The sequence below is a fragment of the Cynocephalus volans genome, chromosome 13, assembly GCF_027409185.1.
Source record: "Cynocephalus volans isolate mCynVol1 chromosome 13, mCynVol1.pri, whole genome shotgun sequence".
Classification (NCBI taxonomy): Eukaryota; Metazoa; Chordata; class Mammalia; order Dermoptera; family Cynocephalidae; genus Cynocephalus; species Cynocephalus volans.
In genome coordinates this window covers 50,574,284-50,593,993 of record NC_084472.1, presented here as the reverse complement: position 1 = coordinate 50,593,993, position 19,710 = coordinate 50,574,284, and the positions used below count along the sequence as shown (strand labels likewise).

The 19,710-nt window shown below is 36.9% G+C and overlaps 1 protein-coding gene across 4 annotated transcripts in view; it reads left to right on the top strand.

The window, feature by feature from the left end:
• TCF4 (transcription factor 4) overlaps nucleotides 1-19,710 on the top strand; it is a 341,982-nt gene that overhangs the window by 162,585 nt on the left and 159,687 nt on the right. For 3 of the 4 annotated variants that reach the window (XM_063076471.1, XM_063076472.1, XM_063076470.1), the window contains exon 6: nucleotides 11,932-11,996. In XM_063076471.1, coding sequence (XP_062932541.1) covers nucleotides 11,932-11,996 — 65 coding nt within the window. Of the gene's footprint in view, nucleotides 1-11,931; nucleotides 11,997-13,823; nucleotides 13,850-19,710 lie in introns of those variants that run through there. The other variant, XM_063076473.1, reaches the window with a different exon arrangement.

Sequence of the window (19,710 nt, the reverse complement as noted above, 5' to 3'; positions counted from 1 at the left end):
CCCTTGAAAACTGGCATAAACTAATTTCTATGCAAATATTTTTTATAATGAACAACTTTCTGTGAAGCAGCTAAGAGATCTCTGTTAAAGTTGGTATTTAATAATAAAGTGTACTTGTGTATTTTCTTACTAATCCTAAATTGAGCACATTAGTTTTATGCCACTGATAGCATGACATCCCATCCCACCCTACACACAACATACGCTCAAATTTGGTCTGGCTTAGTACTAAATGAGTTTGGGTTGTGCCTAGCCATAGCCAGCTCTTGTTGGGACATGTGCGCCCTCTGCTGGCTGCTCAGATTGGAATTGGCTGGTATGTGGGGTTCTGAATTTCTTTAACTTTTCAAGGTTGGGGTTTCTTTTTGTTTTTTGTTTTATTTTGTCATTTTTATATAACTAATCAGATATTTGAAGTAATTATAAAGTGGTAGTTTAATACTGAGTATAGCAGTTAATTTGGTTTTTTTTTTTTTTTGGAAATAAAGGCAGGCTAAATAGATTGCCCTGATAGTTCAAATGACATATAAAGTATATGCCACCCTTTAGTTTTTAAGTCGTTAATTTCATATTACTATTAATCATATTTTTGTTGCTTTCATAGTTCCTCTTGGCCTGATTATACTTAAGAAGAATTCTTGTTTGACTAAGTTGAGAATGGAACTTAAAACGAGATAAAACATTGAAATTTTGAAATATGAATATTTGTATGTAATGGATGTGGTAGGTAATCCCTAGTAGAGAATTCTCTATTAGGGTTGATGGTTTTCACTTGCTTTGGCAAAGAAAATGAGTGTATATTTATATCATCACACTTTATAAAGGCATTTTTGGTTTCTTTGCAGACCAAATTAAGCTATGCTCACTGGCAGACGTTGAGAATAGTAGCTTGAGTGGAACCTGATTTGTTTTGTTTTGTTTTGCTTTTGTGGTTGTGGTTTATAGAGTGTGAGAAGTTAAAGGAACAAATCACTTTATTCTCAGGACACAGGACTAAATTATACAAGAGAAATTAGAGGGAGAGCTTGGCCTCTCTGCCATTGTTTGGGTGGAGAGTATCTTTAGATCCTGGTAGCGAAGACCAAGGTTCTGTATAATGAGTATGTCTTAAAAAAAATGATAACGATCTTTGTTGACAGGTTCCATCAAATTTTCTGTAACAATTAAGCTTGTATATATGTGATTTCTATATATCTCTGAAATGAAATAACTTGATTAAATCAATTTGGTATTTGTTTTTCAGAAAAGACAGTGTAGATCTTTACAGTTCTTGTCTTACATTGCAGATTCCTCTAATTCATAAGCAAAAGCCATCAAAACTCACAAACCAGCCAGCCACTCCCAACGTGGAAAAATGGAGGAACTTAGAGCTGGGAAAGGGGAAAAAATGTCATCTAAGTTTTTTTCCCCTCAGTTTTTTTTCTTTCCAATTTTAGGTTCCAGTTATCTTAAAATTCGTTTTGGATAAATCGTATAAGTATTGGTTTTTATTTGTTTTGATTTATTTAACATTGCCAAATAACTGTGAATTGTACTCTAACAAATATTAAGTCCGCATTAATGTCATCTTGCTTTGGAATCTCAAATACATGTTTTTCCTGTTACCATCTTGTCTTCCATGAGGTTGGGTTTAGACACACTTTCTCTGGGCTTCTCACTATTTCCAGGACACTCTATACTGATGCATAGAATTATGTTCAATTATTAGTTTAGCCATTGAAAGTCTTATCTCAATAATAATGTCCATCGTTAATCTCCAGCATCCAGCATATGGTCCATAGAAGGCACCCAGCAAATGTTTATTTCCCTATGTCATGTTCTTTTAGATTTCTTTCACAACTATTCTGATGATCATTTCTTATAAGATCTAGAATTGAACTTTTTTTTGTCTACAAACATATATGACACGTAAAGCATTTTATTTTCTTGCATACTTTTGATAGGATGAGGTCATTCTTCCGCTGCTCCCCTCTCCTTTCTCCTTGCTTTTTCTTCTCCAGGGCCACCCTTTCCTCTGCCTCTCCTCTTCCTTCCTGTGCTCCCCACCTTCCTCTCTTGATGGAATCATACTCATGCTCGTAGACTTAGTAATGGAGATTACTAAATATCACAGGGTGGGACTCAGTGGCTTGTGTAATTTTGTCTGTGACCCTTCACCTTGCTTTTACAGTAACTGGTGCCACAGAGTAGTTGGACTGAAGAGTTTGGTAGTGTTTTACCTAACAGTTTGGTTATGGTGGGCTTATTTTCTTGAAGTCGATCTTGAAGAGCAGGCTGGGCTCAAAAAATATCATTTTTCTATAAGTTTATGATCAACAGTCTTCGTACTCTTTGTCTGCGCTGTAGATACTCTGGAATGTATTTTGAGTTCTAGGCCATTTTCTCCCAATTTCTCAGTAGTGTATGTTTAGGGAAGGAAGGCCAATTCTTTTTTTTTTTTTTTTTTTTTTTGTCCTTTTTTGTGACCAGCCATCCCTATATAGGATCCGAACCCGTGGCGGGAGCGCTGCTGCGCTCCCAGCGCCTCACTCTCCAGAGTGAGCCACGGGGTCGGCCCAAGGAAGGCCAATTCTACTTCAGTGCTAAGCCTAGAGAAATGATCACTTAATATATTAAAGATACATAAATAAGTGACACTTGGATTTATCTTCTGTCTGGGATTAAAAAGTTGTGTGTGCATATGTGTGTGTGTGTATGTATAATACTTCCGTGTATTATATACATCTATATACATATATAAAGTCTTCATGACTCCCCTCATCTGTTTATTTTTGTGTAGTCTTGAGTATCATATCATATGTGTGGTTTTTTTAAGAGATGGTAATTGTTATATTCTTGTTAGTTGTAAACTAAGCTTGAAAACTGAGGCCATCACCTATATGTCATGGTGCTAAAATATGTAATTTTCCTGTATAGACAACTAAGTGCCTGTAGAGATACTGTATAACAAACATAACACTAAACCTTTTCTTCTGTTTTCTGTTCCACTGTGGCTTATTCAGAGTTTTATCATTTTAAATTTTTTACATTTATTATTATTAAGACTGTTAGGACATACCTCAAATAATTTATGATTAAAAGTGATTTGTGTGGTGAAACGTGGCTGCTGATTTTCTTAAAAATTGCTGATAAATTTAAAAAAAAATTAACCAGGTAACAAAGTCTTACTCATATAATGTTGTCTCTACTACATCCAGCCAGAAATGTCACAAATCTCCTCTGATGAAAGAGGAAGGACCAAATTCTATCCCTTAGTATGGACTTGTCATGCCTCCAGCAGAGCATGGACAGAGAATATGTGGGTGGAAGGGCCCTTTTAAGTTACTAAAGCAAGTAAGGTTCACTAGAATTTGACCTGGATTCTAAAGGTGACTGACTTCCACTCTTGGGATAGAATGGAGAGGAGACGCTTTGAGAGCAGTGGGCCAGTGGGTCTGATGTGAGAGCAGCAGCCAATCAGCACACCCCAGGACTTGTGTGATTGGGGACCCTATTTTTATAGGGAATCTACTTGGTAGTGTGAAATTAATTTCTGTAAAAAACAAAGAAACAAACAAACAAAAAACCCAGAAAAACAAGCCTTCACTAGTGGAGATGAGCAAGTGTAAAGGCCTAGCATGCTGCCAAAAAAAGGTTTCTCTAGCTCATGGATTGCAATTGTCTGAAAGGGCCTTAGAGATCAACAATTACTTGTCTTTTTAAAAATCACTTAAATAGGTTGGCTCTAATGGTCATCTATTTTTTGTTACCTACCAGGTTACCAGGTCTATTGGAGTCTTATGTAATGTAACCTTACAGAGCTGTGCCTGTTACTTAAATTGGTTACTCTTATCCCTGGCTTGTTAGAATAATGGGTGGAATTTTATTTGTTTATTTATTTTTAAAAAGAGAGAACGCAAGACCTCACTCCAATGAATTCAAGTACCGTGGACTAGACCAGGAGTCTGTTTTTAAGAAAAGTCTTACTGATTATTCTCATGATGAGCAAGGTTCCTTGCCACAGAGTCAAATTTAAGAGGATTTTTTTTCCTCCATGTCCATCCTGAGTCTTTCTTTTTGCCTAAGAATACAGCAAAAATATTTTATTTCTTCTTGCTCTTAATACCTTTAGTATGTATTACAAGATCAGCCTTTTTTATTTTTACATAAAAAACTATTATGTTCTTTTGAATAAAAAATAAACCTTCAAGTGCATATGCTGTTTCTTCCAAGGACACATAAATCCATAATTGCCTTGGTTATACCTGATCATCATAGACTTAAACTGTAGCAAAAATACAAAATAGGATAGGCAGCACTATGAAGATATTATTCACATAAAGCCAGTGGTAAGTTACTCATTAGAAGTAAGTTGAATGATTTGGGGGATGCCCTAAGTCCTTCAGGTCTCTAGGGGACCCTTGTACAAATTGCTGATTCAGAAAATCATTACTTTGGTGGTTCAAGTGGTACTTTAGTGGCCTTAAAGAGTTATTTGACACACCTCCCAAACAGCTAAGTTATCCCTGTGATTATGTTGATTAATTGCACACTCTGTGGAATTAGTGTTATTTTCAATGAAAGATTTTCCTGCATTTGGAAAATAAAGCATAAAACTCGTGTACATTAATTTGATAATATGTGCACTTCTCCTAAGCATGACACCGAGGGAGGGGATTATTTTAGCTGTTGTCATCTAGGGCATGTGAAATAATCCAAGGCAATGTTTTTCTTCTGCCTTGAGAAGGTAGTTTTTGATGTACCAGAGGATATTCACTCAAAATGTTTACCAATTTGGACATTTTCATCCATCAAAGGACTTCAGAACTCTTTGACTTTATGAATTGAGTTAAAATTATTTGGGGAAAGGGATGTGGTAGTGAGAAGGTAAGTGGAATAATGTCTCTTGCCACAATAGGTAGTGATAATACATCTAGAACACTCCAAAAAGAGGGTGGCATATTATAGAAAAGGGGTTTAGTACTGGAATTGGAAGTTTATTTTCTAGCTTTATTTCTTAATATCTGTATAATCTCTTCAACTGTATAAACTGGTTACCCTTTCCTTAATTTTAGAGACTTCATCTGTGAAAATAGAGACTAAAATGTTCATTTAATGAGTTCTTAGATGTATTGTTTTGAATAATGTAGGTTAAATTAGTTTGCATATCTATAGTGCTTTCCAAATATTAAGTGCTTTAAGGAGAATTGACTATATATTCTGAACCGTGGGCAGTTCCCCCACGTGAAGAGTTTTGGAGCTGCAGCAAGAATCTCAGCCTACCTGGGATTTTAGTACACACACTGTTTTGAAGCAACACAGTTACCTAGACGAGATGAGGTGAGTCAAGAATGAAATGCAGCCAAAACTCATAATTTCCAACAGGATCAGAGCTACAGACCATTACTGAGTATTCTATTTTTATGATTTAAAGAACATCAGTGAAAGGGAAGGTTAATGCCAGTCTTTTCTGGAAAAATGGCTAATTCCCCATTTCCCATTATCCCTTGCTGTGTGCAAGCTATGTGTCTAGTCACCTTTTCCCCACTGTTCTTTCTATTCTCTGTTTAGGAAGAAGGGGAGGAAGAGGATTTCCTGGGTTGTAGGGAGCATGACTAGTTTATTTGCTGGAATTGAGTTGTAATTCTCTTAGCATAAAATTTATTTTAAGTTTGAGTTTTTAAATGCATGTAGAAGAAGACAGAGTTGTCCCAGTATAGTAAGATTCTTTAGGAGAAAACCGTGCTGTTCTTTGAAGTTTTAACAATTGGAAAAATAATACCAGTTTCTGCTTTCTTGCAAACCAGACTCTTACCTCCTCATTGGGATCAGGGATAATTGAAGTTGACCTGCTAGTCAGAACAGTGACCTCCATGTGCATAGATTTCCTTGAGAACTGTAAGCCAATAGATACATCGCCAAATAAACAGTCAAAAATGTTTTTAGATCAATTTAAATAAAATAAAATTATATTCTAACTCAATGTATTCTCAGTGTTAAGTTTTTTATAATAGTAATTCCTAAAGTTCTTCAGGATTTGTGTTAATAGAAAGATGGGAGCAGGTATGTGTATTCAAATAAGTATACAGAAAATTGTATTAAATTAAATGTTTTCAGTGCAGGACTTCTCAGAGCCTTTAATATGCTGAGATGCAGTGTATATTTCTGGTGGAAGGTTATAGATACTTGTAACATTTCCTACATCCTTTTAATTAGTCTTCCTTTTTATTTTTGGAGCCTGTCGTGGGATTACTATTCCGTAGAAGACACTTGTGAGTGTTGGGTTGCCCCACATTTTAATTATATTTTTACTTTCTCTCTTCTCTATGCATTTTAATACAAAGTCATAGTTTTCATGTAGGACATATATAGAAATGCAGTTTTCTGCCATGGTTTTGTTAATTAGTTGCTTTGAGTTAATGTGGAGAAGGTGGCAGTTTATTGTGAGATGTCACAGATTTCGTGTATATCATTTGTACAGCTATTAAATACCTAGAGACCTTTTAGGAATAAAAACACCATGTAAGTGTAAATGATCACCGCCTATAAGACACTTTCATTAATTTCATGTCAAATTCATGAGTGTTTTGAGCTGTGGGATTTGATAGTCTTCAGTATTGGGCCTCTAGTTTGTTTATACATTTTTCTCCCCAGAGTTTAACCTCCAGCAGCATAGCACTATGCTAAGAGCACAACACAGCCTTTGGAAACAAACTGCCAGGGTTTGAATCCTGGTTCTGTCACTTATACCTGTGTGGCCTTGGGCAATTTTCTGTTTCTCAGTTTCCTCATCTGTAGAATGGTGTTTATATTACCTGCCTCACAGGGTTGTTGTGCAGTTTGAATAAATTAATCTACATAGAGCCCTTTGGGTAGCAGTTAATACATGATAAGCACTCAGTTTTTCTTATTTGGTCAGGGGAGGAAAAGAGCATCATGGAAAAGATGAAAGGACTGTATGTAATAACTTCACGTATACTTTCAGAACCACTAAAAATTCCTGTCATTGTTTATGAAATAGTCCTTTCTATATATATTAACACACACAAACACAAGAAAGAAATTAATAGGGTAAGCAGTGATGGGTTGAGGCTGGGGACAGGGACAGAAATTTATTCTGAGTCAAACATGTTTATGATGAGTTCCTTAGTCTGATGCTAGGGAACAAAAGGCTCATTCTTTAGTTCCCAGAATGAAGATTAACAGTGGAACAGCCTTGCTTGGTATTGTCCTGCAGCATCAGACAATTTTTCATCTAGGCTTTTCATGGGGTGATATATTCTACCACACAGGTGCATCTATTTAAGTAGTGGGCGAAACACCTACCATTTATATATAATTTTAAAAGTGGCCTTTTACGAATGAAAGGCCATAGACCCAAGCAGGACCCTGTTATTTTCCTATTGGTCAAACACCAGAAGGATTGTCTCTGTCTGAGCTTATCTCCAGAAATCACTTTATTGATAAGTTGCTCTTGTCTGCCTCTGGCTCTTTCTATGTGGCTTGGAGCTGTCATATGTGTCCAGATGCAGTAATCTACCAAAGGTGATATCTTATAAGTATCCCTTTGAGTGGAATGGGTTTATGAGAACATTTTCCCCTTCATGTAGTATTTTCATTGTCATCTAATTCCTTTACACTAAGATCCCATGGGTATATTGGAAGAAAACTTGGAAGTCAAGTGGCAAATAATACAAGAATATAAAAATATTAAATTTGGAATTCTAAAAACATTTCTTAACCCTGCTGCCCCAAATTTAAAACAAAAATACATTTTTTCTTTCTCCTTCTTGGGACAGCAAGATAAAAGATTGTTGAATAGATCAGCAAAAAATATTGGCCTTCTAAAAAAATTGGAAGTTGCTTCTCTTTTCTGCTTAGTTTATTTTTTCAGGGGCAACAGAAGCAGCAAGCGAATTCCATCTTGATTGTCAATTGGTGCCATTTTTAATAATCAAATTTAAATATAGATTTTAGCAGCGGATGGGTTCAATTTGGACAGAACACATGTTGACTTTCTGGATTGTTTGCTCACTGTAGATGCCGACTTGATGCGACTTGTTCTGGAGAAGGGGCTGCGTGTTGATCTCCTTTGTCTCCAGAAGGATTGATTGACGGATGTTGTGTCTGCTCATTTATAGCGTTTTTCTTGTTTAATTGAAAAAATTGTGACATAGTATTACATGTTCCTTGTATACATCATTTTTGCAGAAGAAAGTTGTTTAGCCAATATGTCGACTTCGTTTATGAAATCCTCTCTGTCTCTTTCATTCAGCCCTCCGTGTACTCCATGAGGTCATATCATTGGTTTCACGCACGGCAAGTCATCACCAGCAGCAAAATTTAACATTTGGTCCTTTTAGGTATAAAAATGAATCAAATGCCTGACAAGATTTGTTTCTGGTTTGTATTTCAGAATTCCCCCCTCCCTGATGGGCATACGACAAATGTTACTAACGGGTACTTTTAGTTTTTAAAATATGGACAACAGTACTCCATGCAGTAAAAGACTTGAGCGATTAATGCTACCCTTATGCCTCTTTTGAGTAGTTTTAGCCATGGGGCTTGGCACTGCCACCATTGTCTTTGTGCCAAAAAATATCCGCAGCGGCTGTCGCATTCTAGTACTGGAGGGTTGTCTCGAAAATTCTGCAGTGAACGCGCCGGGTTTGTTCATCACTGCTATCTCTTTTAAATCTTGGAAAAATAGAATCTGCAGCTTCAAAGCTCCACTGTTGTTGTGGCGATGCGGGGAGGTGAGTGGTGAAGAATGGAGAAAGGAGGAAAGAAACTGTCCGCACCGGCCAGTTGGTATAAGTGACAAAAATCCATGCCTGACATAGAGTAAACGCAGATATTTAGGAGCTTTTGTGTTCCTGAGCACAGATAGTTACTTAAGGATCCTACTCAAACATGTTATCAGCGCTCTTGAAAATTTTATTATCTGAAACAAATGTTCCAATTGAATTTTAAGCAGAAAATCAACATCAAGACCATAGCTAATTTTTAATGGACAATTTAAACAAAAGATTATTTTTCCTGGAAACTGAAGTATCACTTTAAAATGGCTGCTTTTTAATCATTAAAAAATTATAGGGATTGATATCTTATATTTGAGAAGGTGCTTGGGCTTTATCCACAGTCCCTGATTATTTTGCTCCCAAACAGGGGTTTGGGCTTTGAGGGCAGATTTATAGTTGAATTTGGGAACAAAAAGATGTAATAAAGTTAAAGGCTTACACTATCAGAATGAAATGTGTTCGCTCATGATCTCCGGAGCGATCTATTTGATGGTAAAAGTGGATGCTGCAGATGAAATCTTTACAAGGAGGATAATCCTAAAAAAATATATAAATAAATAAAAAATAAGTCCACCTCCCAGCCTCCTGCTGGCTGCGCTGCCTCTTTGGTACCTTGCAGACTTCGACAGAGTCCTGGACGGGTGCCCATTGATGTCATGGAAACACTCAAATTACTGAGAATGATTCATGTCTATGCTGGTCTCTTATCCTCCCCCACACAAACAGGAGTAGATTTTTAACCCTGACAACTTGTAATTTGCAGTGGGTTTATTTTTGTATCTGGATAAATATTTTTTAACAAGCAAAATTAAGATTAAGCAGTCTGTATCTGATATGATAGTAAAGAATGCTGGGTCCTTGTAGCCAAGAGGACTTTGGGGATTCTGTGCAGCCTGGATTCATATGCCCCTCATCTCTCCTCCCCCCCCCTTCCTACCCCCTTGCTCTTTCCATTCCATTCCTCTCTTTTTCTTTCTCTCTCACTTATTCTTTCTTTCTTTCTTTTAGTCCTTAATGTTTTCACTACCCTTCTAGTTTTAAAATAAAGGAAGGAATAGCCCACCTACTGTATATGAAGGGAGATGAATCTTGGTAGGAAAATTCCTCTTTCCAGTTCTCTGTACTGGGCTCAAGTTGGGAAATGATGCTGGCTGGTGAGATTCTATAGCGGATAGATAGCTTCAATAATTCCTTCTAGAGAAAAAAGTGTATTTTACAATTCCATTTTTAGAGATTACTGGTAACAGGGCACTCGGTGTTCAATTTCCTATGAAGTCAGAGCTGACTCTACTTTGTCTGTCGGTCTGTCTGCCTGCCTACCTTCCTGTCTAGTTGTTAAACAAGTGAATGTTATGTCAAAGTGAATTATGTAGTAGTTGTATTGAAGCTTTTTTAGATGCAAGAGCTTAAGGAAAGACGTGTGTCCTTTGATAGCTCATGAAGGTCGAGCTTTTTCTGTTAATAGTATTTATAGAGCGAAGATGAAGGATATAAGTAGCTTAAATTTGACTTACACAGATGAGTAAATATGTCTGTATGTCCATTCACTCTGCTAACATAGGTAAATGAGTCTTTTCTTAATGTAAAATCCTGATACAATGAAAGTTATTCTCTTTGGTCTCCCAAGAGTGACAGTCTGTGTGACAGAGTCCTGTTTCACTGGAATTGAAACTGATGTGGGCATTGATTTTATTCTTTGCTCTGAATGCTGTGCCAAAAATAGGGACGGGGTTGTTTTCTCAAGTTTGAGATTCATTGAAATCAGAAGAAAAGTTAATACTGGGGGAGAGAGGGTTAATTTTAAGACTCAGGTTTGGGTTTCTTGGAAAATTACCTTCCATTTTATATATAGTGACTTAGATGCAAGGTGTGCTTTTGATCAGATATGAAACTTATCAAAGATACATTCCTTATGTGGTGTCAGCAGGTCATACACTAATAACAGCCATTGAACTACAAGATAAAAAACTACTGTTACTTTTAGCATTTGTGTTAACTTGGTTTGAGAGGGGAAAACTTGGGGACTGTCAACTTTAGAACTTTGTATATCTATATATAAACTTATCTATCTATTCAGCTCCTCAAAAGATAAATTTTGAATTTTCCCATCAGGAAAAAAATAGTATAGTTCTATGTATAAAGTACAATGTATCTTGAAGCTTTAGACTTGAAGAAAGAAGTATCCTTTAGTCTTGAGTGAGGTGAGGTTCTGGGGACTTGGCTGCCTCACTAGCCTCTTTTAATGTCCTGGTATGGACAGTTTTCTATGGTTGCTCTTCATAGGTCACCAGCTGGACTCTACTGCTTAGATCTCTTATAATATGATTTCACTATCTTCCCTGCTGATTATTAAGGCTAAACATACTTTGAAAAGAAACAACTGATCAGCCTTGATTTTATCCTTAGATGCGGTCAAATAGCATAAGAGGCTCTATAAGTCTCTGTAGAGCAGGGTACAGATAAAAATTGGGTTGTTAGAACTGGAACAAGACTTTTACATTCCATGATCCCTCGTCCTTCTGGGTCTACTAGTGGAATCTGAACCTGGGTTCAGAGTGGACAATTTTTCAAAAACCCTCTTTCCCAAATGCAAATTCCATCATCATCTTGCTCATGATGGGATTTACTCCTGGGAAAAGCAGTTAAAAATGAGAGAGAGAGAAACTCAGAATTTTGAATAGTTTCTTTGCTAAATTCACCATCTGGAGAGCCTGTGATTGATTAGCTTTGGCCTCACCATTAAGTGTCAATATAATCAATGGGAATTACTAGGCGAGGGTCATGACATAGATAATTTGCCTGCTGTGTAAATAAAAATGAAATTATTTAAATTTCATGAGAGAGAAAGAAAATGAAAATAAGGAATGACAATTTGTGTGTTAGAGAAAGTGGAGGCCATTGGAATGACAGTTTTTGGAAGTGTGGAGCAGTTTGGCTAAGAATAGGAATGAAGGATATTTTTTTCCAGTTTATCATAGCCAGAGTGAGGAAGCGTTATTCCCTCTCTTGCTTGCCTACATTGCCAGCCGTGCCTACTTTACGTATGTAAACATCGGGAAAGAGAGGTAGATGCCTGTTACCTGGAGGAGATTTTTTTTTTTTTTTTAAAGGAAAAACACGATTTACACTTAGTTGTTTTTTCTCTTGGCAGGTAAAACAGAAAGGGGCTCATACTCATCTTATGGGAGAGAATCAAACTTACAGGGTTGCCATCAGGTAAGTGAGAATATCATTTGCAGAAGAGTTGAGAGAATTAACCTGGTAAATCAGTTTGTTTTGTAAATTAGATTATGCATTTTAAACTGTGACACGAAGATGAACTGAAAGTCTGCTGACGACTCTCTAAGTAATATAATAACACAGAGCTTAGAATTAATAAACACCTCCTCTTTAGCTCTCTGCCGTATCAGAACTACCTTCACTGGTTTGTTTTTATTTTTTAATCCATCAGCCGGTACCAGAGGCACTGTTTGCAAACCAGCAATGTTGGTTAAAGTGGTTCCATCAAGAGTTTAGTTGCAATTAAGAACTTAAGATTTTCTTATACAGGAAATACTTGGTGGAACCATGTGTCAGACCCTGGGTTCGGGTGGCTAGCGTCCTAAATTATAGTTTTTGTAGGGGCTGTGTGATGTTGTGTGAAAACAGGGTTGTACTGAGGGATAAAAATGTCTGTGAAAATATGATTTGTTGTCCCTTTTTGTTTCTGAATTGTTTTTGGCTGGAAGTCAAGGCCAGCAGGCTAACAGCAAAGCCGTCTCAAGGGAAGCATGCATGAGCTAGAAAAATAAGAGTACTTCAATAATAAAATGCCAGTGTCATGCAAAGGTATAGCATGTGTGTGTTTGTGTCTCTGTGCTCTCTGCATTTGTATACTTTGAACTCTCTGGAGACAGCCTATTTCTAAAAATACTATCAGTTGCCAAAAGTGTAAGTTTTATTTCAAGACAATTGAGTTTTTATAGATGCTTTCTTTTTAATTTCAGGATCAGTATTAATCCTATATTTAAATTTTTTTTTTTTTAATTTTTACTTCCTTTTTATAAGTGCATTGGTTTCTTACTTTGGAAAACTGTTGATAGAATTTAATAACACTCTATAATATTCAAAGCTCTCTACTGTTTTCTTATTCACCCAAACAGAATGTATTCTTTTTATGTTGGAAAGGGGATGTTTACTCTCTTGAACTCTCTTGCTGTCCCATTTTCTTTGATAATATGGCAGAAAAAAAATCTATTTAAAATTTCTTAAACAACCTGTTTAGTACAGTCTCTGAAAAATGGAAGCAAATTTCAGTTTAGTAGTTAAATAGAGCCTATGAAGGAAGTTTCCTTTATGTATCAGCCATATATCACTGAAGGTGGAATTCTGGTGAGTTGGGTTTTTTTTTTTTCTTGTATATATTTGCATTTTAAAAGTTTGCTCCTTTGGCTCAGCCACCAGTTCAGTCATATTCAGTATCTAAAGATTTGTTGCAATGAGGCGAACAGTGCTTGGTTAGGAACTCCTGCCTGAGTGCAGTTCGTGGCAGTTTGTTTGGAAAGAATTCTGCAGGAAAGAAATTTACAGCCATTCCAGCGCAACGGAAACATCTTTGGAATGTGAGTGCAAATGTTCGGGGGAGATAGCCTGGGCGACAAGCCTCTTAGTGCTGTGTCTCTGGTGTAAAGCTCTCGATTCCTGCAGAAGAGCCTGTTCCTGTGGATCTGGTTTCTGAGGGTCAAGGCAGAGGTCATTAGAGTTTTGGGGAGAAGAAAGTTGACAACATCCTTCCTTTTTGCAGATGGTCATGGCAGAGGTCTCTGTTTTCGCTGGGCCCCTTTTTCTGGTCACTGAAAGAATAGGCTTCCTCGCCCCTGTATCCTTTCTTACTAATAGGAATTGGCGTGATTCCTCACAGACACAAAGATTTCCTCTGCTGAGTAAGCGTGAGGCCCCTTAACTTGTGAAAGCATCATCCAGACCGTGTGAGTCTGTCTGTGTGTGCACAGCACAGACCCTCCTCCTGCCGTTTGTGGGCAACACTTCCCTCGGGTGAAACAGAAGTTAATTTTTTTTGCAAACACAAGGTGAGAAGTGGGAAGGGGCAGAGGGTGGAGTAGAGCTGGATGGAAGGGTGTGTGGTGGCTGAATTTCTGGGCCTTGGGCGGTTCATTTTGAGACACTCTTGTCTAGGAAAATTCTTTTATATATAGGAATATGACTGCATATGCTTGTCTTAAAAAGCCTTATTATATAGTTGTGGAGTGCGGCGATTACTTCATTCTTATTTCTGCTTCATGGTTGTGAGTCTTGCAAGAATCGACTCTCTATGCTTAGCATGATCTCAGCAGTATCCACAAACAGTGTGATTACTTAAGGATAAATAAAGGCGAAATTTTGGAAATTCCCTGATAGAGGAAAAAAATAGAGGCTGAAGATGTAAGTGTGTGTAGTACGAATTTCTGCTTTCTGTGAAATTTGAGAATAGAACAGACCATAGTGTGTCTTCCAGTGAATACGTTTCTCTTGTGCCGTTTTGTTCTTTGAATCCCTGACTACAACACCAGCTATGCAAACCAAAAAGAAAGGCAAAATCTTGATATCTTGGGCTTCAAGTCTAAATAGCAGATCACAGCTGAAATGATTTTCCACTCTGTGACGAGGTGAGTGACTCTCGTGGAGGGAAGGCTTTTGTTTTCTCCTGTTTACTAGATGATGGAGATGTTGGATAGAAAACCTCTAGATGATATTCCCAAAAGAGCTCCAATCGTGTTTTATCGTGTTATATATATAACAGTGTATCCTGTGGACTTAAGGGGACGAGCAGTGTTATATGGGAACACACTTATTCCAGTCCCAATAGCCTTTTGTTTGGTGTAGAGAAATAGTGGTGGTAAGCAACAGGTAGTGAAACGCTGTCCTGGAGGAGTAAATTATTATGACATGTATATTGTTTTAAAAAATACATCAGGCTAAAATATATATATATATATATATATATCCATTATTTTTCTCTTAAGGATTTAACATTAATGGTGATACAACACGTGGCTTTTTTTTAAAAATGGGTATTTTAGTAGAAAAACAAAAGTGGCAGATTTTTTATTATTAATTAAGTTGTTTTCATTAAAAATAGTAACAGGATAATATGAATTCATTAGTTCATTTCCATGTGAATTTATCAGAAGTAAACAGGGTGACTTTTTGAGACTTTTGAAATTATGAGCCAACAAACAAACAAAAGCGGCCAAATGGACTTTTTTTAGTTCTCAGTAAATATGGCAAAACTAATTTAAAATCAAATTGGGGTACGGAAATCGCACCCAGGTTTAAAGTGCACTTGCCAAATTGCAACCTCATACTACTTTTACTGGCAGAGAATATAAAATTTATAATGGAAAGTCTGACAGAGACGAAAATAAATGGAAAGAAAGTTTTTCACAAGATAGTTCAACCTTAATACTCTAATACCAATAGCTAATACCTAATGGGCACCACTGTAAATGATAGAATGGGAAAAGCATCATTTGCTTTTGGTCTCTTTTGCTGCTTTGAGTAGGATGTTTGGCGATTTGTAAACTTTTTTATTTTGCCAAAATCTGTTTTTGAGTGAGATGATGATGTCAACACTAATGATTTGTTATTAGGGCAGAAGTTTTTCCTTTAAATGGAAGTTTAGCATTGATAATCAGGAATGGTTTGTCTTTTCTTTCTGGGATATAGCTTGAGTGTAAAGTCAAGGTTTTATTATTAGTATCTCCTGAGCAAGATGGATGTATGTGCAGGTGCACGCGCGTGTGTGAGGTTGCTACACAGAAAACTGGGTCCTATCTGAGACCAATCAGATTAGATTCTTATGAGTTGGGCCTGTGCATCTCTGACAAGTCCCCAGGTGATTCTAGCTAAGTTTGATCATTTCCTAGAATGTACTGTAGAAATATACTCTATTTTAATGACTTGTGTTCAAAATCTCACATTACCACTGACCTTGAAAAGGCTTTTAGACTTTTGGCCTTAATTTGATTACTAAAGGTATGGAAATCTGTTGCATAGAACTTCATTTAAAAGGCAGTGAAAATTAGTGACATGTTGAAAATCAGTAAGATGCTTTGAAATCATTACACAAAATTTCACGACTGAATGTTTCAGCCCATATTTTGTTTTCTCTAGTGAACTCCAAGGCTTTAACCTCATTTAAATTCTTTTTCTTTGTCAGCAAGTAATCACATAGGATTATGCTGATAAAGTTATGTGATGTTTATATCTTAAAACTGACCAGTGGGATTTAGAAATTAGGCCTAATCTAAGATACTGTTGTTAAATCCATAAACTTTGAAGCTATAGAGGAAATGGGTCTTCTCTATACGTGACTGAGTTTGCTCGTAAGCCTACTTGTTTTTGATTCACTGTAATTAAACGTGTAGTTGATTCTGAAATGAGTTACACATTTAAGAAGTTATTTTTTCCTTCATCTTTGATACAAGAAGTATTACAAATGACTTAATTCTAAAACTTTTGGCCTCTTCAAGTTTTTATCATCAAAAATCAAAATAGAAAGGATATGACGAAGAAAGGCACAAAATCCTTTTTTCCTGTTCCGAAAATGGCTAGTTAGGCCTTGGGTAAACAGAACTGCATATCGCTTGTTAATTTGACTTTATGCTTAAATGTTTGTTCTTAGTGATCAGTAATTCTGTCGCAGTCCTATCCATTCAGGGACAGAGTTGCAAAGGCGTACACAAACTCAGGTTTGCAAACTCAGACCCTGTGATGTCTGAGGCCATCACGATTTTAAATATGAACCTTTCCACGCAGGACCCCTGTTGTATACCGCCATAACACTTTCACCCCCTTCACAGCATGTTCTCAAATTTGCCATTATTTCTGCGTTTGAATGCTGGTTTCCACCAGGCACCTATAAACTCCTGGCGGTTAGGGGGCCAAGTCTGCTTTGTCTTGCACTGTGTACCATGTGCCTAGCAGGGCAAGAATTGTGATGCTGTCCTAGTGTTTATTTCCCCAGCATCACTTTTGGAAATCAACTGGAGGGAGTAAAGTCTGAATAGCAATGTCTTTTATGCCTATGAAAACCAGAAAACCATACCTCTCAAAGAAAGTCCTTTGGAAGTCCTTCCTTCTAGCATGCTCTGCAGGCCCCGGAAAGGCACAGAGGTCACACCGTTGAGAGACAGGCACTCTGACTTTCACAGGGCTAAATATTCACCTGGTGGCTTCACCATACTGGGCCTGTGCATCAGAAAGGCACAAGTGAGGTAATTATAGATGTTCTGTGTTTCTGGTAGGGGTGTTATTGGAACCAGAATTCAGAATCCTGGTCTGATCTTTGAATGTACCAGTGTGAACAGTGGGACAGAATATTTCAAATCATGATGGCTATAGACATCACAGGGTCTGACTTTGCAAACCCGAGTTTGTGTATGCCTTTGTGACTCTGTCCTGGAGAACTATTCTGGGGGCAGCAGCTCATTTGTTTTGGAGGATTGCGATAGATATACTCATCTCTTAAAAGCTACCCAACATTCACCAAAGGGAAGAATGGGTCCGTTCCTTCATTTTAGTGGTTAACAAATATTTATTGACTCTCTAGTGATGTGTTAGGTACTAAGGAGAAAAACAAAGGGCACATACCCACCCTTCAATCACCAGTAGCTTGCTGGATATTATGGGGGAAAATCAAGCTCCATTCATTTTTTTACTTTTATTTTTAATCTTAATATAGTGAATATTTTCAAACACCCAGAAAAGTTGAAAAAATAATAAAATGAAATGGCATATATCCATCACTTAAGTTAAACATTTGCTAGTATTTGTTATATTTGCTTTGTGTGTGTATAATATGTAAAAGAATATGTATTTTTCATTACACTTTTTAAGGGGTCGATCTAATAAGATTTCATTCCTAGATTTGTTAGCATGCATCTTAAAAATAAGACACTTACTTGTCTAACTAAAATACTATTATTACCATAAGAAAATTAACAATAATTTTCTAATCTCAATCCATACTTAAATTTCTTCAGTTGTCCCTATGGAAATGCCTCAATGGCTTTGTGGTTGTTTTTTGTTTGTTTGTTTGTTTTTTAATGGCATTGCATTTTGCATGGCATTTGGTTTCTGTGTCTGTTTATAAATTTCTTCTAAACTAGAGCAATTTCTCTATTTTTTCTTTCTTTTTTTTTAAAGAATGATAGTGACTTTAAAGCGATCAGGCCAGTTGTCTTATTAAATAACCCCCTTTTTAGAATGGTTGGATTATTTCCTTGTGGGACTGTTTATTTCGTTCACGTGTTTTGCGTACAGGCTGATGGTCAGAAAAGCTTTAATGGCAAGAGGATGGGGGTAATTGTAGGTATGATTCTTTGCTCTCTAAACTCCAATATTCATTTGCTGAAATTTGGAAACTTGTGAAAATCTCTGTGCCCCTAGCTGTTAGAATAATTTGTAATAAGCCCTGGAGTTTCTCTGGATTCTTGTATTGCCCCTCTGTATTCTAGTAATTACTATCTTACAAGGTTGACTATCAGCAGTTGACCGACTGACTCTAATGGGTTGTTGTGATGTTCTATGAAGCTGCGCTATCCAGGACCAGCGATATATCGGAAATAACCCCTGCCCTAGTCCTTTCACAATCCAGATGTGGTTGACAAGTGAAAGTCAAAATGAGTGAATTTCTAAAAGATAGTTTGGGCTCAATATAAAGGAAGCTGGAGGAATTAATATTAGGTATCAATATAAATTGCTAAGGTGGTTATTATTATCCTCGCTTAATAATTAAGAAGATGATGCTCAGAGAAGGAAAGCAAGCAGACCCCAAATCATACTCCAAGTAAATTTCAGAGCCAGGCTTTAAACTCTCACGTGTCTGGTTTCAAAGCCAGTGCTTTTGTACCTTCAGTTCCCTGCTGCTCAAGCCCAGGATGGAGTTTCTGGGCTCAGAGGTCTGTATTAGATCCCATCTAGAAAACCACTTTTGGTAGGTTCCAGGCCTGCTGGAGAATCTGTGCCTGAAACAGAAACTAGGATAGACTAGCTTCACTCAGGTCTGCTCAGGGGGGGCTTGAACTCTGAACACAGTTGGTGGGGAGAGGTGTAGAGGAGGCAGGTCATACTGCTCCTGACTGCCCAGCCTTTAAAGGAAAGATTACAAGAATTATCTATTCAGTAACATCCTCAGAATTAGCATGTGCAATTTCCTTTAAACCAATGAGGATTTCCTGTGAAAAGGCTGGGGTAGAATTTGCCAATTCACATTTTAGCAACAGCGTGAACACTTTCTTAAAAATGTATAGATTATATTTTGGCCTTGCTTTTTGTGCAATGTAGGCAGGATATAGGTTGCTATTATACAAATTTGGATTTATCATAGATCGGATTATTGTTCCAAAAACACAAGAACTCCATACAGCAAGATTCTGAACAATACCTTTAGCAGGCTCTTAAATGTGACTCAATAATTTTTCATTTATGGCATTTAACCCATTTGCAAAATATGTGAAATGATAGAATATGTGTTAGAAGCATAGGCAAGTTGCATACAACAGTTCAGGCAGCTAGTGCATAAAAAGACATTGAAATTGCTTTGAACTGATTTATGAGACACCAAAGATATGGACTTCTAGTATCCAAATTGAAATTTCACCAGGATCTTGGGATTAACTTCTCTTTTCTTATGAGAACCATTAAGAGTTTTAAAAATAATCATTAGCAATTAGGACTACAGTTCTTCATCTTTATATTTTTGGTATGTGAAAGACAAAGGGAAAAATCAATTAATGACCAAACAGTTGATTTAACACTGAGGTGTACCTGATAAAACTTAATGTTGAAATATACCTACATATTGTGTAGAAATCATCATAGCCATAAAGCTTCTTTCTGTAAGAAAGGCAGTAGGCTCACAATTCAGCATCTGGATAACATTTTTTCA